General features: G+C 43.8%; 1 protein-coding gene across 3 annotated transcripts; it reads right to left on the bottom strand.

Annotated features, from left to right (window-relative positions):
- On the bottom strand, window positions 1–24,882 carry LOC124038364. Of its 3 annotated transcripts, XM_046354163.1 has the most exons (8): window positions 23,968–24,882; window positions 14,318–14,397; window positions 12,808–13,799; window positions 4,989–5,169; window positions 2,927–3,062; window positions 1,221–1,235; window positions 860–913; window positions 1–584 (listed from the first exon to the last, which is right to left on the bottom strand). In XM_046354163.1, exons 3-8 carry the CDS (start codon window positions 13,773–13,775, stop codon window positions 280–282), a joined length of 1,659 nt encoding a protein of 552 aa, XP_046210119.1. In that variant the 5' UTR covers window positions 13,776–13,799; window positions 14,318–14,397; window positions 23,968–24,882; the 3' UTR covers window positions 1–279. The 3 variants fall into 3 exon arrangements, with proteins under 3 accessions (XP_046210119.1, XP_046210120.1, XP_046210121.1); XM_046354164.1 differs by lacking the exon at window positions 860–913; XM_046354165.1 differs by lacking the exons at window positions 860–913; window positions 1,221–1,235.
- Between the last annotated feature and the right edge of the window lie 2,299 nt (window positions 24,883–27,181).

The following is a 27,181-nucleotide window of genomic DNA, read 5'->3' as shown; positions in this document are numbered from 1 at the left end:
TATATATATATATATAAAGGGTCTATTGGCCCAGTGAAGGTCTAGTCCTGGGAGCGGGTACTGGTCCATACTGTTTCAGACTGTGTGGAGATGGGGGAAGGGTGAAGGTGGGTCACTCACACCTTAGTACAACCCCCATACTATGGTCTTATGTATGTCTGTGTGTTTTGTGTTTTTTACTTGGTTTGCTCGTGTTTGTGTGTGTATATGTTGATCAGCCAGAGTGTGCCTGTGTATTAGTATATGTAAAATGGTCTGGGGGCTTCAGTAATATGTTGGTCAGACATGTAGCACTTCCATACTGTAGTCCTCTGTCTCTGTGTACTGGGAGGAGTTTGTGTCAGACTGGGTGAGGGCCAGAGCCTCCTTGTGCTCCAAACTGGGCTCCATGAGGGGCAGCTTCTCGACCACTTGCTTTTTACACATCTCTGGGCGGTTCTGGACGTAGATCACCCGGTTGTAGGCCTTGAGTCTCCTCCACAGCTGGATGTAGACTTTACACTGGACGTACATGAAGACCAGGCCACCCGTGAAGCCGATGGCTACCACCACCAGCTTGGTCCAGAATGGCCACTCCAAGATACCTGGGGTTAGAGTCAGAAGAGCGAGAAGAAAGAAAGAGGGAGGGAGAGTGAGAGAGAGACATGTAAAATACATTGCCAACAGTCACAAATATTTATATGCTTATCTAGGATGCAGATGCTACAAGAAATGGAGGGTGAAAGAATTGAATCAGTTCTACCATGAAGAGGAGAGGAGGGTAAAGAAAGGGAGGGTATTGTACTGTAGGAAGTAGGAACAGGAACTAGGCTCTATCTTAATTCCTCTTTCTGCAATTCCTTGCGTCCTATCTCCTCACCTCCTTCCCAAACAGATTGGAGAAGAAGGTCCAAGGTCTCTCCACTCTGGCCCTCTCCAATGCGTTTTAAAAACATTTTACATTTTAGTAGGCACTCTTATCCAGAGCAACTTACAGTTAGTGCATTCATCTTAATGTAGCTAGGTAAGACAACCACATATCACAGTTATATTACATACAGTAAGTACAACTTTTCCTCAACAAAGTCAGTGCTGGGGGGGAGGGCAAAGAGGGAGGATGATGACAGGAACCAAGGTAAGATTCAATTAGAAATATATATAGAAAAAGCCCTATACACCAGAGCCCAGTCTCACAGGAAATTACACAAAACATGGTTAACGGTCAAAGGTGAAAAGTTTACCTGGGATTCTTCCGGCTGCATGGGTGAAGAGATTGCCATTACAATGTATTACCAGTGATAGACAGATAGACAGAGAGGGTGGAGAGTTTATAAGTTTATCATGCACTTATACTGCTTATTCACTTACACTGGTGAAAAGAGAGTGGGTCTCTATCCCCTCCCCCCACTCCTCTCTCTAGCAGTACAATAACAGCTGAAAGGGGAGCTGAACTTCCTGATCTAGCCTTGGTTTCAATTCTCCTCACTAGGAAATGTCACTGAGATGGAGATTTTTTGGAGGCGTGCTTTCATGTGGGTGTCTTGTGTATGTGTTCAAACGTGGGAAGCGTTTTGTCTTTTTACTCTGCCAAAACAGTGCACAGTTACAGTCACTCACCCTTCTAGACAACTTGAAACAGTCTAACCAGGTCTTGTGTCTGGAAGTAGCCAAGACTACCTAGCAAGTTAGGCAACTTCTTTCGCCAATTAGCTTCATCCGGATAGCCTATCTATGGGGCTAGTTAGGGACCGTCAATACATTTCACAATGTAAATGGAACAATATTTTCACGTTGCGCACCTTTTAGTTGTTTTATTAAATGCTTTCAATATTTGTATATGCATTTCTACAATTTAGAGTTGGTTTGAGGTTAAGTCATTGAAATGTGGAACTATTGACATTTTAAAATAGTGTCCCATGTACATTGTGTCATTTACTGATGTTCCCTAATTAGCTCCACAGGGATATCGAATTTCGGACAATTTTGACCATGGGCATTACGATCGGATGCTCTTAGAATGGATGATTACTTGGATGATGCCAGCTGTGGGCATGAGGGCAGGATTGAAATAAACCAAATTCAAGGAAAACTGTTTACGATACCCTTCATTCAATGACATACCATTTTTTACTAATTATCTCAAAAATCTCTGTTTTGAATGAGACTGACTATATGACCAAAAGTATCATATTTTGTATATTTCAAACTAGAATACATGTTTCTGACTAATATCATAGACTGTTTTCTACCCAAAGAAGTTGTTTATTGCCTTCAGCTGCTCTTTACCAGACCCAGAAAAACAGTTCTAATTGTCTTGCACCATGCTGAGAGTGCTGTCTACCAAATGACTTGATGTAATAAGAGAGAGATAAAGAGAGAGATACAGTGGGTACTTACTCATTATAACAAAGAAATATCACAAACACTGACTTTAGATTTATAATGATCAACACAACATGACAATCTGCATGAACGGGCCTGACCCGAGAGTAGGGAAAGGGGATACCTAGTCAGTTGTACATTTCTTCCACATCTAACCCAACCCTTCTGAATCAGCGCTGGGGGCTGCCTTAATCTACACCCACTTAATCTTAACTGACATCTATGTCATCGGCGCCCGGGGAACAGTTGTTGTTGGGGGTTAACTGCCTTGCTCAGTGGCAGAACGGCAGATTTGTTTCACCTTGTCGGCTCTGGGATTCAAACCAGCAACCTTTCAGTTACTGGTCCAAAGCTTTTAACCGCCAGGCTACCTAGAGAGAGAGAGTGTGTGTGTGTGTGTGTGTGACGTTGTACTGTACTAGAGTTGTGTGTTGTGGTGCTTTGGCATGTTATGACTGTATTGAGTGAGGGGTGTAATGGGTTTTTTGCCATGCAGTGAAAGTATTTAAGTGTGTGCAGTGTCCATTCTGAGGGGTGTTGTGGTGGTTTTGGTGCCTGTGATGACCTGTTCTGATCTCGTCTGCAGTGCGGTCAATGAGCACGTAGAGGGACCACACCACGCAAGTTATGGCGATGACATGGAACGTCACAGAACACATGATCTTCCTCCTCTCACTAGACGTCATCTGGAGCTTCTCCCACTGAGAGAAAGAGGGGAGGGATGGAGGGAGTTTAAAACGAAAGAGTTTAAGTCAGATACACACATTTAAATATCCATTGTGTTCTCTCTGACAGGGTTTGGGCGATTGACCATCAATGGACTATGAGCAGTCTGGCAGAAAGTGCTCGCATGCCCCTCTTCACAAGCTGCTTAAATGAGTGCTAAATATTTGATGGCCATCATTCTGTCCGTGTTATGTGGATCATTCAGTCACACACTGATGCTGGTTAACTATTTATCAGCTGTCCAGTACTACTCAACCTCTTATAGATCCAACACACTGGACTTTCTTTTTATTGATCCATGAAACCCATTGAAATCAATGGTCAAAGTCAAATACATGACAAAAGGTTTTGCTACATTATACCTCCTGAATATCAGATGCAATCTCTCAATAACCTTCATAGATGTCAACATGCTTTGAAATGATTTATGACAAACATGAAATTAATGTAGACAATTTATTGGCATTGATTCGAGGAAAGGGAGAGATGAGAGTGGAGGAGATGAGAGGTATGACATAATATAGAATGGGGAGAGGACAAATTAGTGAATAGGAAGAAGAGGAGCAGGGAGGGAAAGTGGACTTCTCTTCCCATCCACTGTTCCTTGGCAGAAAGGAGGTATAGATCTGTCTTCCTTGGCGATGGAGCCCAGTGTGCCAGTCCTATAAACCTATATCCTGGCACCATGACTTCCTGAATAATGCAACATTTTCAGAGGAACAGAGGTAGATAATAAAGACACTTCATCCTGATGGAGAGGAGAGAGGAGGAGGAGGAAGAGGAGGAGGGTGAGAGATGAGGAGGAGGGGGAGAGAGGAGGAGGGGGAGAGGGAGAGAGAGCGGAGGAGGAGGAGGGAGAGAGAGGAGGAGGAGGAGGAAGAGGAGAAGGAGAGAGAGAGAGAGAGGAGGAGGAGGGAGGGAGAGAGAGAGAGAGAGAGAGAGGAGGAGAGAGAGAGAGAGGAGAGAGAGAGAGAGGAGGAGGAGGGGGAGAGAGGATGAGGACGAGGAGGAGGGTGAGAGAGGAGAGAGAGGATGAGGAGGAGGGGGAAAGAGGAGGAGGAGGGAGAGAGAGGAGGAGGAGAGAGGAGGACGAGGAGGAGGAGGAGGATGAGGATTTGGCCTGGTTATCATGATATTGTACTGAATTAACCCAGGATCTAAATTAACCTGATAACTATTAACAGAATTTAAGTGCTTTTGTTCAGTTTATCATTTTAATTAAAATGTTGAATCTGCAAGCGTTAAAGATTGATAAATGCCTTAAATAAGACTGTATCATGACAAAATCTCTTGAAACCAATTGCAAAAGCCAAAAACCCAATGTCACGCTACTCTTATCAGTATTAGATAAATAAAACAGCTTTCTGTCTTGTCGGTGTCTTCGACTGGGATTCACATCTGCATGTTCTGGTCACAGTCATCTCTGGGAGTGTAGAACTAGAACAGAATGAGTGTAGTATGCACACACACCCCCTCACCCACACCACACACACACAAACACACACCCCCCCTCACCCACACACACACACACAAACAAACACAAACACAAACACACACACACCCCCTCACCCCCACACACACACACACACACCCCCTCACCCACACAAACACACACACACAAACACACACACACCCCCTCACCCACACACACACACAAACACACAAACACACCCCACCCACCCACCCACACCCCCCCTCACCCACACAAACACACACACACACACACACCCCCCTCACCCCCTCACACACACACACACACACACACACACACACACACACACACACACACACACACACACACACACACACACACACACACACACACACACACACACACACACACACACACACACACACACACACACACACACACACACACACACACACACCTTTAGTCTCACCTTGCGAAGGGGTTTGAGCTTGGTCTCCATGATGAACTGGTACTTGCAGAGTTCACAGCAGCGTGTGTCTGAGGACTTGATCCACTGCTGCAGGCACGCCTGGTGGACGAAGCGTAAGCTGCCTGTACAGTTGCATGGTGTTATCAGTGGGCTGTCATCGTCTCCTTCGCAGTGACAGATCCTACAGAGAGACACACAGACACAGATTACTAGACCATAGCAGATACTCAGACAACAGACAGTCTCTAGACAGTTACTGATCGAGAGGTAACTCACTCTCAGTGACCCTAAAGGAGTATACAGACAGGACTCCGGAGGCACAATACAGCCCAGACAGAGACAAAACTCAGTGATGTTACCAGGAAATGTAGATATCAGAGTCTATATCAGACACAGACCGACATACTGATCACATCTGAACTAATAATACAACCCCAACACAGAGACTATGTCCCCAACAGGAAACTCAATAATGACAAACTAATGTAATAATTCCCAAAATCAACTTCACAGTCATGAATCATTTGCTGTTTTCTGAGAGACATGGGTGGGAGGTGTCATAATACCCATAAAATTGGAAATTGGAAATGATTCCAATAATTTTCCCACCATAAACTTTTCCCACAGGGGATTTTAGAAACACTTAAAATAAGGGCTGTGTTTTGTGTAGGTTTACCCTGGTGTGACGTTTGGATAACCATGTCAATCTCTCTCAGACAAGGTGACTTCTAAAATCCCCCGTGGGAAAAATTAATGGTGAAAAAACGATTGGAACAATTTCCCTGTTTGACTGCTATAATGACTCATACTGTGGTACTCATCCATAGGGAAGGCCTAGAATGACATGTATAGTTTGTTACAGTATGGATTACAAATACAACAACTTAATGGTCTTTTACATCAGCAGCATTCAGCGCTGAGGGGCATGAGATCACTATAGTGACTATGCGCACACAGACGCCCCTCTATTGAGAATTCTGAGCATTCACACACACACACACGCACACACACACGTTCAATCAAATATCTGCTCCTTCACAGGAAAGGTATATTTCAGGGAACCAATCAGATCTGTAACATTGCACCTCTTCTCTCTACCAACTTGCTTCTCTGTCCGGTCTCTTTCTCTCACGCTGTCTCTGTCTCTCTCTTTCTCTCCCTCCTCACCAGTAAAGCAGATCTGTGGTAGCTGCTGCCAGTGTTACAGGTGTACATAGTATGGAAGCTACGAGTAACCTCCACTGAGTGTGTGTGTGTGTGTGTGTCAAGAGAGAAATAAGAAAAGAAGCAGGAAGTGGGAAGGGAGGAAAATTGATGGAGAGAATAATTGAGAGAGAGAGAGAGAATAATTGAGAGAGAGAGCGAGAGAGAGAGAGAGAGAGAGAGAGAGAGAGAGAGAGAGAGAGAGAGAGAGAGAGAGAGAGAGAGAGAGAGGAGGGTGGGATTAGACTCACTGCTGAAAATGCAGAGTAACATGTAAGGGCAGTCAATACTCTCCACACACACACCCCCCTGCCCACACCCACACACTCCCATCCCCACAATCTGACAGGCTAATATAAAATGAGAGCAGAGAGCAGGAGCACAAGACGATTGAAATTTCTGGCAAATGTGGCCTTTGTCAGAATTACCGACCTTGCCTTCTAACAGAGCTGAGCCGAAACAGAACAAAGACAGTCATGAATCCTCAATGAGCCTGCTTCACAACACAAGGCTACAAAAAGTCCTGGCTGATTTGAAATAGGAAAATATGAGGTGGTTTTATGTGAAACAGAATAGGATTGTGTTGAGTAAAGGGAGTTATGGGATAAAGTGGTTTTATATAAAACAGAATAGGATTGTGTTGAGTAAAGGGAGCTATGGGATAAAGTGGTTTTATATCAAACAGAATAGGATTGTGTTGAGTAAAGGAAGCTATGGGACAAAGTGGTTTTATATAAAACAGAATAGGATTGTATTGAGTAAAGGGAGCTATGGGATAAAGTGGTGGTAATTCTCTGGCAGAAAAACCAACCACTGTAGTTGAGATGGTCACAGTTTGGTTTAAAATATATTGCCCTTTCTCTCACCCAATACGGTTGGCTTCACTTCAAAATGAATGTAAAATGAAGGCATAATTTGTTTTCAAACAGAGTAGAGTTCAATTCCTTGAAGATTAATACTTAACATGAAACTAGTGATTTTCCTCAAGGCCTAAAGACACTTGAAAATCACCTGCCATTGTAATTTACTGACAAAGCTTCTTAGTTGTCCTTGACAAGTGTTATAGAGCCATATTACATTGAACTACATTGAAAACAGCATTTGCATGATATTCAGTCAGAATAAAATAACAAAACAGAGCAGAAAAGAATAAAGGAAAGAACAGAGACTGAGAGCACAGCAGGTTTAGAAATAAGTTGGTCAAAGGAGTGCCTCCTGTCTGATCATAACCATGAGGTCGATCACACACACACACACACACACACACACACACACACACACACACACACACACACACACACACACACACACACACACACACACACACACACACACACACACACACACACACACACACACACACACACACACACACACACACACACACACACACTCCCCTCCCCACAATCTGACAGGCTAATATAAAAAGAGAGCAGAGAGCAGGAGCACAAGACGGGCAAATGTGGCCTTTGTCAGAATACCGACCTTGCCCTCTAACAGAGCTGAGCCGAAACAGAACAAAGACAGTCATGAATCCTCAATGAGCCTGCTTCACAACACAAGGCTACAAAAAGTCCAGGCTGATTTGAAATAGGAAAATATGAGGTGGTTTTATGTGAAACAGAATAGGATTGTGTTGAGTAAAGGGAGCTATGGGATAAAGTGGTTTTATATAAAACAGAATAGGATTGTGTTGAGTAAAGGGAGCTATGGGATAAAGTGGTTTTATATAAAACAGAATAGGATTGTGTTGAGTAAAGGGAGCTATGGGATAAAGTGGTTTTATATAAAACAGAATAGGATTGTGTTGAGTAAAGGAAGCTATGGGATGAATTGGTTTTATATGAAACAGAATAGGATTGTGTTGAGTAAAGGGAGCTATGGGATAAAGTGGTTTTATATAAAACAGAATAGGATTGTGTTGAGTAAAGGGAGCTATGGGATAAAGTGGTTTTATATAAAACAGAATAGGATTGTGTTGAGTAAAGGGAGCTATGGGATAAAGTGGTTTTATATAAAACAGAATAGGATTGTGTTGAGTAAAGGGAGCTATGGGATAAAGTGGTTTTATATAAAACAGAATAGGATTGTGTTGAGTAAAGGAAGCTATGGGATGAATTGGTTTTATATGAAACAGAATAGGATTGTGTTGAGTAAAGGGAGCTATGGGATAAAGTGGTTTTATATAAAACAGAATAGGATTGTGTTGAGTAAATGGAGCTATGGGACAAAGTGGTTTTATATGAAACAGAATAGGATTGTGTTGAGTAAAGGGAGCTATGGGATAAAGTGGTTTTATATAAAACAGAATAGGATTGTGTTGAGTAAAGGAAGCTATGGGATGAATTGGTTTTATATAAAACAGAATAGGATTGTGTTGAGTAAAGGGAGCTATGGGATAAAGTGGTTTTATATAAAACAGAATAGGATTGTGTTGAGTAAAGGGAGCTATGGGATAAAGTGGTGGTAATTCTCTGGCAAAAAAAACAACCACTGGAGTTGAGATGGTCACAGTTTGGTTTAAAATATATTGCCTTTTCTCTCACCCAATACGGTTGGCTTCACTTCAAAATTAATGTAAAATGAAGGCATTCTTTGTGTTCAAACAGAGTAGAGTTCAATTACTTGAAGATTAATACTTATCATGAAACTAGTGATTTTCCTCAAGGCCTAAAGACACTTGAAAATCACCTGCCATTGTAATTTACTGACAAAGCTTCTTAGTTGTCCTTGACAAGTGTTATAGAGCCATATTACATTGAACTACATTGAAAACAGCATTTGCATGATATTCAGTCAGAATAAAATAACAAAACAGAGCAGAAAAGAATAAAGGATAGAACAGAGACTGAGAGCACAGCAGGTTTAGAAATAAGTTGGTCAAAGGAGTGCCTCCTGTCTGATCATAACCATGAGGTCGATCACACACACACACACACACACACACACACACACACACACACACACACACACACACACACACACACACACACACACACACACACACACACACACACACACACACACACACACACACACACACACACACACACACACACACACCTTGGTTAAGGGGGAGGTGAGTGTAGCGAGTCAGTTAGGAGGTTAATGAGTTTGATCTGCCCAAAGCCTCACAAGATTAAACGACAACATGAACAAAGGAGGAGTCGGGGTGGTGGAAGATGGAGTGGGATGGCGGAGTAGATGGAGGGATAAAGAAGAGGTAGTGTTTATTGCTGGGGTCAGTTGTTGTGGTGTGTTTGTATGCAGCTCTGCAAAGCAAGTTGATTCCCTCAATCCGTCTCACTAATTTAGAAGAGTTAACGAGAGATTATAATCAACACGTACCACACCAGACTGTGTCCATAATGGTATTCATAAAGTATGTGTACCAGTATTCAGATGTGTGAGACAGTGCTTTACCAGACGACTGAGAGCTGTTCCTAAGCTCTCTGTTGATTGGCAAATAAATTGGCTGTGTTGGTGGACATTTTATGCACTGCTGGCTTGCTGGGAATATTACAGAAACAGGGATTACTGTGCTCCGTCAGCCAGAACACGTCTTGTTGAGCAGAGATAGTGAGATGGCAGGTGCCAGAGAGTATCTCGACATGGAACACATTCAAATGCCAGCAGGAAACACGGGTTAAAATGATGATGGATACCGGATGATAGAGAAACAAAGATAACTTCATTATAACGTCTGTGTATTCCTGCAGAGATGTACGATCTTCATTTGACCTACATTGTCACAGCAAAAGGATCTTGCAGTAACAAGATTTGAACGTTTAGTCCATAACGTTGCTTGATCAGTGGTTAGGCTATTAGATGGGTTAAAGTATACCTGAAAAGTGCAATACTGTTAAAACAATCATGTGTTAGTGTAGGTTTTCAGGGAATTTATGGAAATCAAGAAGCTCATCTGCTCCCACTGTACTGATATCTCTTGCAACACATTTGTGCTCGAATTCGGATCATTTCCTCTTGTTCAGGTCGACTCAAACCAGGGAGAGCCACTCCAATAATGTGTCAGAAAGATTGTTTTATTAGGTTAATAGCCAGGACAGAACAGAACAGAGCAGACAAAACAGGAAGGATTTGGATAAGTGGTGATCTCAGTCCATCAGGGTTGGATGTCAATTCCATTTAAATTCCAGTCAATTCAGGAAGTACACTGAAATCCAATTCCAATTCTCTTCAATGCTTTTCAATGAGGAAAATGTGTAATTGGAATTTGGTTTACTTTCTGAATTGCCTGGAATTAAATTAGAATTGTCTCAACCCTGCAGTCCATTTGTGCGTCCCAAATGGCACCCCATTCCTTCTATAGTGCATTACTTTTGACCAGGGTGCATAGGCCCATGTAAAGGGAACAGGGTCCAATTAAAGCTCCTTGGGCTCCCGAGTGGCGCAGAGGTCTAAGGCACTGCACCTCAGTGCTAGAAGCGTCACTACAGACACCCTGGTTGGAATCCAGGCTGTATCACAACCGGCAGTGATTGGGAGTCCCATAGGGCGGCGCACAATTGGCCCAGCATCATCCGGGTTTGGCCGGTGTAGGCCGTCATTGTAAATAAGAATTTGTCCTTAACTGACTTGCCTAGGTAAATAAAGGTTATTTAACCTCTGACTCTACAGGAAGTACAGAGCAGTGGCGGTCGGTGCCGTGTAAGATGAGGGAGGACAATATATATGTTTTATGAGCATGGCCTTATTTCTATTACAGCATATTGGATGACTGTCATTCATATTCCATTCACACAGCTCAATATAACATCGATAGGTTTAGTCTACTACATGATACTCACCTTTTCCCTGCACCCATCATGAGGTTGCTACACCCTAACTTGGCCTATGAATGAACGTTTCCAGGTCAAGAGACATTTTTAGTAATCAAGGTGGCAGACAGTGACACATTCAATACCACCTTGCACACTCTTGCCTGCATCTATCAGTTGCAAACAAGAGTTTCTATTGGACAAATTCAGGTATGTTTATCCCAGTTTCTGGGATAAACGGAATGAATACACCCCTGATCACATGCAGACACAGTTAACTTTCTTAGCAGCCACATACAAACAGCTTGATAATTTTTGCTCATATAATTCCTTATCGTATATTGGGGCGGCAGGGTAGCCTAGTGGTTAGAGCGTTGGACTAGTAACCGGAAGGTTGCAAGTTCAAACCCCTGAGCTGACAAGATACAAATCTGTCATTCTGCCCATGAACAGGCAGTTAACCCACTGTTCCTAGGCTGTCATTGAAAATAAGAATTTGTTCTTAACTGACTTGTCTAGTTAAATAAAGGTAAAATAAATAAAATAAATCTATGCGCTCTCTCTCTTTCCCTTCAATTGTGGACTTAAGTGCACAACACATCAGTTGTTGTTTCCAAACCTTCAAATAATTACCACTACACGTTGTTGTCAACATAGCTACTATAACTAACGTGTTAGTAAACCCAATACAATCATGCAGTGCGGTGTACATTCAGCAATCAGTTTAGCAGTTATACCGGCGGGCCCCAGTGAAAATAATACCGGAAGAGGTTCCAGCGTTGGATAGCCATAGCCAGCTAGCTAACATAGCATCCTCCACTGTTTGAGTAGGCTAAACTAGCTAGCTGCATTCACTAGCTAAGTGAATATACAACAAAATAAAGCTAGCCCTCTTTCGCTCTAGCTTCTCCTTCATTTTAAAGAAATGAATTTCTCTCTCTTTGAGTCAACTACCCACCACATTTTATGCACTGTAGTGCTAGCTAGCTGTAGCTTATGCTTTCAGTACTAGATTCATTCTCTGATCCTTTGATTGGGTGGACAACAGTTCATGCTTCAAGAGGTCTGATAGGTTGGAGGACGTTCTCCGGAAGTTGTCATAATTACTGCGTAAATCTATGGAAGGGGGTGAGAACCATGAGCCTCCTAGGCTTTGTATTGAAGTCAATGTACCCAGAGGAGGACTGAAACTAGCTTTCCTCTGCCTTCACCAGAGTGCTGTTGAGGCTACTGTAGAGCTTAATTTCAAAACAGTGTGTTTTAATAATTTATTGGGTCACACGTGAATATATTTAGTATAGTGTTATCGAAAAAGGATAACTTTTTTAATGTTTCACAATTTTGATTAAATTCACTGAGGATGGTTCTCCCCTTCCTCCTCTGAGGAGCCTCCACTGGTACAGAGGAGGAGTGATAAATCAGAACACCTTCATCCAAAAGCACTTGCTCCCTCTCGCCCTTTCTTTTTGTCTTTCTCTCTCCTCTGTCTGTCCCTCCCCCCACCACCACCACTCCCACCATGCCTACTGTCTCTGTGGATAACCAGCAAGATAATTATTTAAATTCTATTTTTCAATTTAAAAATAACAGCCACGCAAGCATACTTGAAGAGTAGACCACAGTGTCACTGACCATTCCATTCCAGCTAGTCCCTGATCGCACAGTCACTACCACTTCACAGGAGGGATGGGTAGGGCTCTACCACGTCATATCACAGGAGGTGTAGGCAGGATCCAGCCATGGAATTGTATGTGTCTCTACCACATCACAGCACGGGGGTGAGCAGGAGGAGTCTACCACTTCACACACAGGGGGGTCACAATCCAGGAATCACCCACCTGCAGCAGTCTCCGGACAGCGAATAGGGCGAGAGCGTGCCTGGTGTGAGAGGTCCCATTTTGTCAGAATGGGCAGGTGACGAACACCGGTCTAGAATTGAAAAACGGTCCAGATCGCTGTCTTCGTCCATGTAGCAAAGGGGGGCTGCCCCAAGCAGACCCAAATCCCCGCTTCTGGCACCACTTCCTGGGGCTCCAGCCCCTGTCCAAGTTCCGGTCCCTCCCTGGGGGATCTCAAACACATCGTCATCCCCCAGGAGGCCATCTGTTCCCCCCAGGGGAGGCTCATTGCCCCCCATTAGGGTGCTGGAGGATTTGGTGATGTGGAGGCGGGAAGCATAGCTACCCAGCTCAGAACACTGTAGACTGGCAGAGGTAGAGGAGCGAGAGAAGGGGAGGAAGAGGCGGAGGAGTTTGGAGCTGGGCGGGTGAAGGTGGGAGTTAGGAAGTGGTGGAGGAGGAGAAGGATGGACGCCGGAAGAGTGAGGTTGGAAACAGTGTTCGTGGGTGAGGTACTTGTAGTTGTTGGTGAATGAGGGAACGAGGTGAGGGTGTGTGCGGGTGAGTGTGTGTGTGGGGAAGGGAGGATGGTTCGAGGCCTGGTGTGTGAGTGTGGCTGCTTTGCCGTTGAACATCTTGGACTTCTGGTCTGTGTTGGGTTGTTTAGGTTTTACATCCAGCTCTCCTTCAGAACAGGTCCGGTCTACGAAGTGCAGTCCGCTACAGAGGCTGTCCATGCGCTGGCCCACATTGCTCAGAGAGTGAGAGAACTTCAGCGTCCCGTAGACGGTGGAGGGGCGGAGCAATGAAAGCCATTCCGTCCCGAAGGAGAGCCCGCCCCGGCCTTTGGAGGGCTTGAAGGCTGGGGGCGTGTCCAGGCAGAGTGTTGTCACAGAGATGCCCCCTCCTGACCCCTGAGAGGTTTTGCTCTTGGAGTTCATCAGAACCACAAAGGCTTCTGGTAGCATGGGTCTGGAGATGTGGCGGCAAGGCTGAGTGTGAGGGATCGGAGGGATGGAGGTTGGAGGAGGGGAGACAGGAAGGGATGGTCGGGCAGACGATAGCAGAAAACCAGTACAGGAGAGAAGGAGAGATGGGTAGAAAAAATGTATATGAAATGAAACAAAAGGCCAGCATGCTTCAAACAAAACATATAAAGGAAAGGATGGAGAGTTATATCAGGGAAACTCCCTCCCTGACCTCACACAAAGGGGTTGGCATAAAGCAGAACACCATTTCTGGACAATAGTACTCCTTACTGCCATATCTAGTTCCCATCTATTCTGTTTAGCATCAGACAACACCATCTGTAACCCATCTGGCACCTTGCTTTCACGCTGCATACAATCAACTAAATCAACTAAACATGAGACTGCTAAGATCCAGAGCCAGTAAACCCTCAGCAGCCCAACGCATTTGAAGGATGTACACCAGCAGATGTCATGGTTGGAGGGTTAAAGGTCAGGGGTTAGAGTTTAAAGGTTATTGTTTAAAGGTGTGTGTACAGTACCTGCAGATGTCCTGGTTGGAGGGGGTGACCGATGACCGTGAAAAGCTGCAGGGGGCATTGATGGAGGTGGGACTCCCCGCCTGAGGAAGAGAGAGAGAGTGAAACACAAATATAATTCCGATTTGTCTCATCGGCATCACCAGAAAAATAGTAACATTGGGCTTCATTAACAATAAAGAGAAAGAGCTGGCCTCCGATTAGCTCTGTATCTTCCTCAGATAGCAAGTCGTTAGCTAGCTAGCAAGGGTATTTTCTGAGACTGCCAATGGAAATATCTCCAACGTTAGAGAACTAGCAAATAGCTTATGTAGAACTTCATCCAGTCTATATTACTACACTTACACAGAATGCATCATAAACATGGCATGTACTGACGCACAGCGTGATAAAAACAACAACCACACTGACGAAGTCCAGGAGATAAAAGGGATTCAGCGTTGTCAAGAGTGCCGACCAAACTCATACAAATATACACAGTACAGCTGGCTGTTAGTTCACATTACATTACCACTACATGGCATCTGACGGAGTTATTTCAAACGGCAAAACATTTGAAAAAACAACAACTGGAAAGCCAATTTCAAAACCTAACTACTTCTGCAGATACTCGTATTTTCAGTTGGTCGGTTTATTAATTGTCTGTTAATTTAACGGTTGAACGTGAAAGTGTTAAAACATTTTCCATAGACTCAATGAAGTACTTCAAAACTGCCACACGAGCCTGGATTTCAAACGATCATGGCCATGGTGTGAAGAATATTGACGAATACGCTGATTCGGTGTGCGAGTTCATTAGAACGTGCGTCGAAGATGTCGTTCCCATAGCAACGATAAAAACATTCCCTAACCAGAAACCGTGGATTGATGGCAGCATTCGCGTGAAACTGAAAGCGCGAACCACTGCTTTTAATCAGGGCAAGGTGTCTGGCAACATGACTGAATACAAACAGTGCAGCTATTCCCTCCGTAAGGCTATCAAACAAGCTAAGCGTCAGTACAGAGACAAAGTGGAATCTCAATTCAATGGCTCAGACACAAGAGGCATGTGGCAGGGTCTACAGTCAATCACGGACTACAAGATGAAATCCAGCCCAGTCACGGACCAGGATGTCTTGCTCCCAAGCAGACTAAATAACTTTTTGCCCGCTTTGAGGACAATACAGTGCCACTGACACGGCCTGCAACGGAAACATGCAGTCTCTCCTTCACTGCAGCCGAGGTGATTAAGACATTTAAACGTGTTAACCCTCGCAAGGCTGCAGGCCCAGACGGCATCCCCAGCCGCGCCCTCCGAGCATGCGCAGACCAGCTGGCCGGTGTGTTTACGGACATATTCAATCAATCCCTATACCAGTCTGCTGTTCCCACATGCTTCAAGAGGGCCACCATTGTTCCTGTTCCCAAGAAAGCTAAGGTAACTGAGCTAAACGACTACCGCCCGTAGCACTCACTTCCGTCATCATGAAGTGCTTTGAGAGACTAGTCAAGGACCATATCACCTCCACCCTACCTGACACCCTAGACCCACTCCAATTTGCTTACCGCCCAAATAGGTCCACAGACGATGCAATCTCAACCACACTGCACACTGCCCTAACCCACCTGGACAAGAGGAATACCTATGTGAGAATGCTGTTCATCGACTACAGCTCGGCATTCAACACCATAGTACCCTCCAAGCTCGTCATCAAGCTCGAGACCCTGGGTCTCGACCCCGCCCTGTGCAACTGGGTACTGGACTTCCTGACGGGCCGCCCCCAGGTGGTGAGGGTAGGCAACAACATCTCCTCCCCGCTGATCCTCAACACGGGGCCCCACAAGGGTGCGTTCTGAGCCCTCTCCTGTACTCCCTGTTCACCCACGACTGCGTGGCCACGCACGCCTCCAACTCAATCATCAAGTTTGCGGACGACACAACAGTGGTAGGCTTGATTACCAACAACGACGAGACGGCCTACAGGGAGGAGGTGAGGGCCCTTGGAGTGTGGTGTCAGGAAAATAACCTCACACTCAACGTCAACAAAACTAAGGAGATGATTGTGGACTTCAGGAAACAGCAGAGGGAACACCCCCTATCCACATCGATGGAACAGTAGTGGAGAGGGTAGCTAGTTTTAAGTTCCTCGGCATACACATCACAGACAAACTGAATTGGTCCACTCACACTGACAGCGTCGTGAAGAAGGCGCAGCAGCGCCTATTCAACCTCAGGAGGCTGAAGAAATTCGGCTTGTCACCAAAAGCACTCACAAACTTCTACAGATGCACAATCGAGAGCATCCTGGCGGGCTGTATCACCGCCTGGTACGGCAACTGCTCTGCCCTCAACCGTAAGGCTCTCCAGAGGGTAGTGAGGACTGCACAACGCATCACCGGGGCAAACTACCTGCCCTCCAGGACACCTACACCACCCGTTGTTACAGGAAGGCCATAAAGATCATCAAGGACATCAACCACCCGAACCACTGCCTGTTCACCCCGCTATCATCCAGAAGGTGAGGTCAGTACAGGTGCATCAAAGCTGGGACCGAGAGACTGAAAAACAGCTTCTATCTCAAGGCCATCAGACTGTTAAATAGCCACCACTAACATTGAGTGGCTGCTGCCAACACACTGTCATTGACACTGACCCAACTCCAGCCATTTTAATAATGGGAATTGATGTAAATATATCACTAGCCACTTTAAACAATGCTACCTTATATAATGTTACTTACCCTACATTATTCATCTCATATACATATGTATATACTGTACTCTACAACATCGACTGCATCCTTATGTAACACATGTATCACTAGCCACTTTAACTATGCCACTTTGTTTACTTTGTCTACACACTCATCTCATATGTATATACTGTACTCGATACCATCTACTGTATGCTGCTCTGTACCATCACTCATTCATATATCCTTATGTACATGTTCCTTATCCCCTTACACTGTGTATAAGACAGTAGTTTTGGAATTGTTAGTTAGATTACTTGTTGGTTATCACTGCATTGTCGGAACTAGAAGCACAAGCATTTCGCTACACTCGCATTAACATCTGCTAACCATGTGTATGTGACAAATAAAATTTGATTTGATTTGATTTGATTTGAAGAAGCTCTATACCTCATTAAAACACCCATTAGCAGCACTGGTGTGGTAGTAACAAATGGGATCAGAAATCCTTTCGTCTATAACCTTGGTGTAGCCTTATGCTCAGTGGTAGTAGAGGTGTGTTGTAATATTACGTGTCCCGGTACATCTGGTGTAGAGAATAGAAGCTCTGCAGTCAGAGGCGGCAGGTAGCCTTGTGGCTAGAGCGTCGGGCCAGTAACCGAAAGGTTGCTGGACCGAATCCCAGCGCTGACAAGGTAAAAATCCCACTGTTCCCTGGTCATTGTAAATAAGAATTTGTTCTTAACTGACTTGCCTAGTTAAAAAAAGGTTACATTGAATAAATAAATGAAATCAGACGCCTCCCAGGTATTAGCCTCTACTATACACCATCCACTAATTACCTATTGACTACATCTGTAACTAAAGGGCAATTTATAGCTCAGGGGTTGGATGAGATCAATAAATTATTCAATGAATTCAACTCTGCCTTCACCTTCTCTCTCTGCCTGTCAATTCAAGGGCTTTACTTACCAAAGCAAGTGAAGTGGATAATAAACAAAAATGAACAGTAAACATTACACTCACAGTTCCAAAAGAATAAATACATTTCAAATGTCATATTATGTCTATATACAGTGTTGTAACAATGTGAAAACAGTGAAAGTACAAATGGGAAAATAAATAAATATAAATATGGGTTGTATTTACAATGGTGTTTGTTCTTCACTGGTTGCCCTTTTCTTGTGGCAACAGGTCACAAATCTTGCTGTGATGGCTGTGATGGCACACAGATATGGGAGTTTATCAAAATTGGGTTTGTTTTCAAATTCTTTGTGGATCTGTGTAACCTGAGGGAAATATGTGTCTCTAATAGTGTCATACATTTGGCAGGAGGTCAGAAAGTGCAGCTCAGTTTCCACCTCATTCTGTGGGCAGTGTGCACATAGCCTCTTGTGAGCCAGGTGTGCCTACGGCAGCCTTTCTCAATAGCAAGGCTATGCTCACTGAGTCTGTACATAGTCAAAGCATTCCTTAAGTTTGGGTCAGTCACAGTGGTCAGGTATTCTGCCACTGCGTACTCTCTGTTTAGGGCCAAGGAGCATTCTAGTTTGCACTGTTTTTTTGTTGTCTTGCCATCTTACACACACACACACACGCACGCACGCACGCACGCACACACACACACACACACAAAGAAAAAATAACCACATGTAGGGGTGCGAGGATCAAAACAGAGGAGCTGTCTTTAAAATCAATGAGACAATATTTAACTGTGGAAGTAGAACATTTACATAGTGTGTTATTAAACACCAGCAAGACTGGGAAAATGAGGAAGGTACTGTGTTAGCTATATCATTTTCAGATATACTGGCTATAATGGCACCGGAGGGGATGGCTGCCGTTTTATGGGTTCGTAACCATCTGTGCTACTTTGTTAGTTTTTTTCTCATTGTTTGTAACTAATTTTGCACATAATGTTGCTGCAACCTTCTCTTATGACCAAAAAGAGAGTCTGGATATCAGCACAGCAAGTACTCACCTCGAACTGGACAATTTTAAAAATGTAATGAGTCTGACGCGAAGGATATACTGCTTTATCGAGACAAGTCCAAAATCCCCATTAAATCCTAGACGAGTAGGTAAACCACCACTACCCTCCGTATTATTGGCCAATGTGCAATCATTGGAAAACAAACTTCATAATCTATGATTAAGACTATCCTACCAACGGGACATTAAAAACTGTAATAAGTTATTTTTCACCGGCTAAACAACGATAAGGATAATATAGAGCAGGCTGGCATTTCCGTGTTTCGGCAGGACATAGCAGCTATGTCTAGTAAGACGAGGGACAGGGGTGTGTGTCTATTTGTCAATAACTGCTGGTGCGCAATGTTTAATATTAAAGGAGTCTTGAAGTATTGCTCGCCTGAAGTAGAATACCTCATGATAAGCTGTAGACCACAATATCTATGTTATTGGTAGTCGTCTATTTACCACCAAGAACCGATGCTGGCACTAAGATCCCACTCAACGAGCTGTGTAAGGCCATAAGCAAACAAGAAAATGCTCATCCAGAAGTGGTGCTCCAAGTGGCCGGGGACTTTAATGCAGGCAAACTTAAATCCGTTTTACCTCATTTCTACCAGCATGTCAAGTGTGTAACCAGAGGAAAAACTCTAGACTACCTTTCCTCCACACACAGAGATGCATACAAATCTCTCCCTCGGCCTCCATTGGGCAAATCTGCTTACAATCACTGAAAAAACTAAAGCAGGAAGTACCAGTGACTCAATACGGACGTGGTCAGATGACATGGATGCTACGCTACAGGACTGTTTTGCTATTACAGACTGGGATTCATCTAATGGCATTGAGGAGTATACTACCTCAGTCACTGGCTTCATCAAAAAGTGCATTGACGCTGTCGTCCCCACAGTGACCGTACGTACATATCCCAACCAGAAGCCATGGATTACAGGCAACATCCGCACGAGCTAACGGCCAGAACTACAGCTTTCAATGAGCAGGACACTAATCTGGACGCTTGTAAGAAATCCTGCTATGCCCTCAGACGAACCATCAAACAGGTAAAGCTTCAATACAGGAATAAGATTGAATCCTACTACACAGTCTCTGACGCTTGTCAGATGTGGCAGGGCTTGACAACTATTACAGACTACAAATAGTAGCCCAGTGATGAGTGCCTACCAGATGAGCTAAATGCCATTTATGCTCACTTCGAGGCAACCAACACTGAAGCATGCAACTGTGTTATCACTCTCTCACCGTAGCTGACGTGAGTAAGACCTTTAAACAGGTCAACACGCACAAGGCTGTGGGGCCAGAAGGATTACCAGGACGTGTGCTCCGGGCATGTGCTGACCAACTGGCAGGTGTCTTCACTGACATATTCAACATGTCCCTGATTGAGTCTGTAATACCAACATGTTTCAAGCAGACCTAAATGCCTAAATAACTACAGACCTTTAGCACTCACGTCCGTAGCCTTGAAGTGCTTTGAAAGGCTGGTAATAGCTTTATTTCTTTACTTACCTATTGTTCACCTAATACCTTTTTTGCACTATTGGTTAGAGCCTGTAAGTAAGCATTTCACTGTAAGGGCTACCTGTTGTATTCGGCGCACGTGACAAATAAACTTGGATTTGATTTGATTCTATAAAAGGTAAATCCAATCATTGTGTCTGCCAATCTGCATGACTACAACCTCAGATCTGAATGAAACAGGCATGAAATAATCGGCTATACATTTGACTAACATTTATGCAATATACTTTTTACTTAACTATCCATGATCACCAGAACGTCTGTATGAAGCGGGTGATGAAACAAACAGAAAACTAAAAAGCTCAGAAATGAACCCACAGTCGTGGCACTGGCAAGCTCCAACAGAGCCTGTTAATGTGTCAGAATGGACACATTCCTGTCATTCTCCTCATACCTCAAACACATCTCTATCCAACTCTCTGCTCTTCTCTGTTTGCACAGGCAACATTTCCGTGTTCATTAAATTTAATTTCCCTTTAGGTATTTCACCTCAGTGAACAAAATGAATGTATGAGTCTTACTGAGGCCAACGACCAAAGCAAATAACTCAGGCTTGGAGAGACCAAGAAGAGGCGGACTCAATCCAACCTAGTAACCATGATAATGACACACTGCAATAACAACTAGAAGCAGGCACTGTGTGCTACTGAAACCAGATTCTAATTTAAAAAAAACGTATTCTACTGCCAATATGGGGCTGTATCACAACCAGCCATGACTGAGTCCCATAGGGCGGCGCAAAATTATGGTTAGGGTTTGGCCGGGGTATTTTTTTAAATTATGGTATAATGGGAACAATGTCATCCAAAAAGTTGAACTTTTGAATCATCTGTCCATAGAACATTCTTCCAAGAATCTTGAGGATCATCCAGGTTCTTTTTGGCAAAATTGAGTCAACTTTTTGGATAATATAATAATAATATATGCCATTTAGCAGACGCTTTGACATTGGTCCCATTTTGCCTGGTGAAAATCAAACACTGCATTCCACAGTGAGAACCTTATACCAACAGTCAAGCATGGTGGTGGTAGTGTGATGGTTTGGGGATGCATTGCTGCCTCAGGACCTGGACAACTTGCCTTAATATAAGGAACCATGAATTCTGCTCTGTATCAGAGAATTCTACAGCAGAATGTCAGGCCATCTGTCTGTGAGCTGAAGCGCAGCTGGGTCACGCAGCAAGACAATGAACCAAAACACACAATCAAGCTACATGAAAGTGGCTAAAAAGCAACACATTTGAAGTTTTGAAATGGCCCCGTCAAAGTCCAGTCCCAATTGAGATGTTGTGGCAGGACTTGAAACGAGCAGTTCATGCTTGAAAACCCACAAATGTCCCTGAGTTAAAGCAGTTCTGCATGCAAGAGTGAGCCAACACTTCCAAAGCATTTGTTTGCAGTCATTGCAGCTAAAGGTGGCACAACCAGTTGTTGAATGTAAGGGGGCAATAACTTTTTACACAGGTGAATTGGGTGTTGCATAACCTTGTTAACTAAATAAATAAAATAAGTATACTTTTTTTTGAAAACTCAGGTTCCCTTTATCTAATATTAGGTTTTGGTTGAAGATCTGATAACATTCAGTACAAAACATCTGAACAATCTTTTCACAGCACTGTGCCGTTGCAAGTCTTAACGACAACAACATTCTCAGTACCAAAATAGAAACGTTTTACTTTGTACCTTAGTTGAATGCACTGAATACGTTGCTCTGGTTAAGTGGATAAGTAAATGAGCAAAATGTAAATGTAACAATTACAACGCACACTGGGCATTGTCATTTTCCTTTTTGGGGGGGGCGGAGCTCATTAAAATAATTAGCTCCTTTCTTGTTACCAGGGTGGCATTACATCCTACCGACTCATGCCACCCGGCTCAAACATGGCCAACGGAACATTGCTATGGCGACGAAGTGACCCTGACTATTAGCAGATGTAAAGGCTTTATCCCACTAAGAGGCTCACAGGCTGCTCAGGAGAACACAACCAATCTGTCCCGGCAGAGAGAAGGGAGCGGGGTAGAGGGATAGTGGAGAGAGAAAGAGAGATACGGAGGGTAGATCGAGTGAGGTATGAGGACTAGTATTGTTCCAATATAAGGAACAATCCATGTAACACATCCATATGAAATCAATGTGTTTTTTTTAGATCAGTGCAGGTGAGTAACGAAGAGACAAGGAGAGGAGGCCCTGTAGACTATTGAGTTGCAGCCCTGATGTTTAATTAAGTGTCAGTTGGGTTGGAGGAGGTGAGACTGTGGCTGCACTCCAAACACTTAAATGTAAAATACTTTTTTTTTTTTTTATGATGTCTGATGAGTTGACATGTGCAGGGCAAGGAGCGAGGGAAGAATGAATTCATTTTAAATGGTCCGCTCTTGCCCGGAAATCTGTCACTCGTTCATCAAAGTTGTGTTTTCAGTCAGCATGGAACTGTTGTGTGCCTTACATGCGCTACAGTCAATTATGATTGCATTTCATATCTTGGCTAGAAGACAACGCATCCGCTGGCATCGAGTGTTAGCCATCCTACTACATGAGGTAAATCGAAAATCACAATGTATAAGTGTGATGTCAGGGAAAGTTGTGCGCAAGCTAACATTTCCAAAAGCTAACCAAACAAAAACATCATTACTTTTATGATAAGTGTTTGAGCCGTCATGTGCATTAGTAGCACAGTTTCTAACTGATTTAGATTCGTTTTTACTTACACTTGTATGTTGACTTCTCCATGTTAATGCTGGTATTAAGTTTTGGCTGACTTTTCTTAGCAGATGCCCAATAATTCAATTTGTGATGATTGTACGTTTCAGGCCCCGGAGTGAACATAATTGTACACTCGCAAACTCGATCAAAAACGAGGGCTGATGGGCTTTCGTTGCCATCTTCCCTTGCTTGGCTAATAATTTGGCCCGATGGCAAAGATGGCCGCGGGGATTCTCCCAAGGGCATAAGGCGAGGGTAAGTGGAGGAGGGTGCGTCTTTTATGAGTTTGAAACGCAGCCTGTGTGTTTGGAGACGTCTCTCTCAATAAGAAGTGATCAGAGAGCTGTACCTCTGACTGTGGAAGTGACTGGCAGGTTAGGACCCCCTGTCAGTCTAGGCTCTGTTTCTCTACAGGATGTCTGTCTCCATTCTGTCCATCACCCTCTGTGTTATTTTCACTTTTCTATCTTTCCCTCTCTCTCTCTTTCTATCCCTCTCTCGTCAAAATAACTTTTTGGTAGCCCTCAGTTCTTTAATCCACTCTTTCTCTCTCGGTTGCCCTTTGGTAGGTACAGGTCTGTCATATACCATTCATCCTGTATGTTCTATCTCTGACCTTACCTCTCGGTTGCCCTTTGGTAGGTACAGGTCTGTCATATACCATTCATCCTGTATGTTCTATCTCTGACCTTACCTCTCGGTTGCCCTTTGGTAGGTACAGGTCTGTCATATACCATTCATCCTGTATGTTCTATCTCTGACCTTACCTTGGAAATGTTGCTGGACCTGCTGGCAGAATGACCCAGGTGCTTCTCATTCTGAAAGAGAGGAACAGAAAGACAATATTAGACACATTTAGTCATTTTGAAAAACCAACCCCTGTAGCAGCAGATACTGTAAGTCATATCAACGTTTGACTGGGACAATAACTGAAAGGTCACTGGTTTGAATTCCCGCGCTGACTAGGTGAAAAATCTGCCCTTGAGCAAGGCACCCTAATTGCTCCAGTAAGTCAACCGGGATGAGAGTGTCTGCTAAATGACTAAAATGTAAATGTAAAATACCTTCTATCTTGAACTGCGTTAGAAACATAAGAGACAACAAAGATAATCTGTTATAACTTATGCAATGATTATACATGATAACGTATGGCTGGTAATGATTTTTACATCTTTACAGCACTGCACACTTACCAGTTGTTTGGTAATGGACACAAAACACCCTTACGCACGCACACTACGTCTCTCTTGCTCTCGTCCTCACTGTCTATACATTACCATACTGATGCTTTCACAACAAGTTCAGTGGAATAGTCAGAAGATTTTCAGAAGACGATGAAAACTAGTTGATAGTTGATTAACTTGTTTCATGCTGAAGAAGCAGACTGACACGCACCAGCATTCACTTTTTTCTTCTAATTACTCGATCCCTTCCCTTGTGTCTCGCCTTCCATAGTTGCCATGGTGATGCTAGTGAGGTCTGTGTGTTTAGTCTCCATTCTCTCTCTTCCATCCCAACCTCTCTCTCTCTCCATGTATGTCTGTGCGTTAAGTCTCCATTCCACCCTCTCTCCATGTATGTCTGTGTGTTAAGTCTCCATTCCACCCTCTCTCTCTCCATGTATGTCTGTGTGTTAAGTCTCCATTCCACCCTCTCTCTCTCCATGTATGTCTGTGTGTTAAGTCTCCATTCCACCCTCTCTCTCTCCATGTATGTCTGTGTGTTAAGTCTCCATTCCACCCTCTCTCTCTCCATGTATGTCTGTGTGTTAAGTCTCCATTCCACCCTCTCTCTCTCCATGTATGTCTGTGTGTTAAGTCTCCATTCCACCCTCTCTCTCTCCATGTATGTCTGTGTGTTAAGTCTCCATTCCACCCTCTCTCTCTCCATGTATGTCTGTGTGTTAAGTCTCCATTCCACCCTCTCTCTCTCCATGTATGTCTGTCATTGGCCGAACTTCAGCCTAAAGATACATAAGCAAGCAACAACAGACACACACACCAACTGCCCCACAAAAACCCACCCACAAACATGTATTCAACACACATACATTAACGACTGAACTGTGAACTGATGGTGTGCCAACATCACACTATTACTTATCTCTGAGGGAGGCAGGGGCTGTGAATGATCTGCTGTCAAATAGCAGATAAGCATACAACACACGCGTACACACACACACGCGTACACACACACGCGTACACACACACACACACACACACGCGTACACACACACACACACACACACACACACACACACACACACACACACACACACACACACACACACACACACACACACACACACACACACACACACACACACACACACACACACACTTCTGGTAAACAGACCCTGATGAATCCACACACAGCACATGCATCTGAGAACCTGTGTTTATCCATCTGTGTGTGGCCATAATGGTTGGCTCATGTGACACAGGTTCTTTATGAAGAGCAGACTTAAACATACAGTATCGTACTGAGAAACAGAGCAACACACAGATACAAGGAGATAAAAAGAGAGAGAGAGCGAGAAGAGACGATAGGAAGAGAAAAAAAGAGAATGAGATAGAGAAAGAAAGAAAGAAAGAGAGAAAGGGAGAGCGATAATATGGGGAACATAAATTATTTTTTGGTCCTCTGTTTCCTCGAGTAATGGAGTAATGATGAGGAACTCAAGGTTGCCATGAGAGCCGCTGCAAAGGGGAAATAACAAGGCTACTAATACAGAGCCTTCCCTCCAATTTAATAGGATAGGAAGATTAAGATACAACGAGGAGAGGAAGAGATACTGATAGATAGATGAGAGCAGGGAAGTGCTGAACACTCTCCCCGCTCAGATTAGAGAGGTAGGTCTTTCGTCCCAGTAAGGAACTGATGCAGTATTCATGTTCTCTCTCGCCGGCTCTCTCAGTAAAATATGTCACCAGTCTCACTGGGTTTGAGAGTCGTCTCATTGAACACGTGCGCACACACACACACACACACACACACACACACACACACACACACACACACACACACACACACACACACACACACACACACACACACACACACACACACACACACACACACACACACACACACACACACACACACACACACACACACGTCTCAAGCCTGTATGTTCATCTATCTGTGTGTGGTCATAATGGCTCATGTGACGTGTGTTCTCTTTGGTTCTTTTCACTCATTATCTTTATGAAGAGTACACAGCGTCGCAAACATATATACTTTATGATGGACTGAAGCCATCTGAACTCTAGACAGAGATATACAGCACACTGAGTATACCAAACATTAGGAACACCTTCCTAATATTGAGTACCCCCCCCCACCCACCCAGCAGCGTTGCAGTTCTTTTAACACCTACTACCATACCCTGTTCAAAAGGACTTACATTTTCTCTCTTGCCCATTCACCCTCTCTATGGCACACATACACAATCCGTGTCTCAATTGTCTCAAGGCTTGAAAATATTTTTTTTAACTCTCTCCTCACCTCTATACTGATTGAAGTGGATTTAACAAGTGACATCAATAAGGGATCATAGCTTTCACCTGGATTCACCTGGTCAGTCGATGTCATGGAAAGAGCAGCTGTTCTTACTGTTCTGTATAGTCAGTATACAGTACATGAACATAGCACATACAGTATCATACGTATACTGAGAAACAGACAGATAAAAGGAAGATAACAGGAGAACAAGAGTGAATAAGATAACAAGAGAAGGGATGATCGAAAGAGAGAAATATAGTCAATGAGATTAAGAAGGAAATATATATAGAGAAAGAGAGTGATAATAATCATATTTTTTGTCCTCTGTTCCTTCGCTAGTCTAAGATATAGTAATGATGAGGAACTCACGGTTGCTATGAGAGCCACTGCTGAGGGAAAATAACAAGGCCACTAATACACAGCCGACCCTCCAATTTAATAGGGCAGAATAGGAAGAGGCGATGAGGAGAGATGGAT

Source organism: Oncorhynchus gorbuscha, linkage group LG06 (assembly GCF_021184085.1).
Source record: "Oncorhynchus gorbuscha isolate QuinsamMale2020 ecotype Even-year linkage group LG06, OgorEven_v1.0, whole genome shotgun sequence".
In the NCBI taxonomy this organism is placed as follows: domain Eukaryota; kingdom Metazoa; phylum Chordata; class Actinopteri; order Salmoniformes; family Salmonidae; genus Oncorhynchus; species Oncorhynchus gorbuscha.
Note: the sequence above shows the minus strand (reverse complement) of the source record. Positions and strands in the feature narration are given on the sequence as shown.

Bases quoted from the DNA above. Each gene is read 5' to 3' on its own strand.
- LOC124038364 (XM_046354163.1), bottom strand. From the start codon at position 13,775: ATGCTACCAGAAGCCTTTGTGGTTCTGATGAACTCCAAGAGCAAAACC. The intron at 3,063-4,988 runs GTGAGACTAAAG...TCTTTCTCTCAG, and splicing joins AGCTCAAACCCCTTCGCAAG to TGGGAGAAGCTCCAGATGAC. The intron at 585-859 runs GTGAGGAGATAG...CTCTAACCCCAG, and splicing joins CCAATCTGTTTGGGAAGGAG to GTATCTTGGAGTGGCCATTC.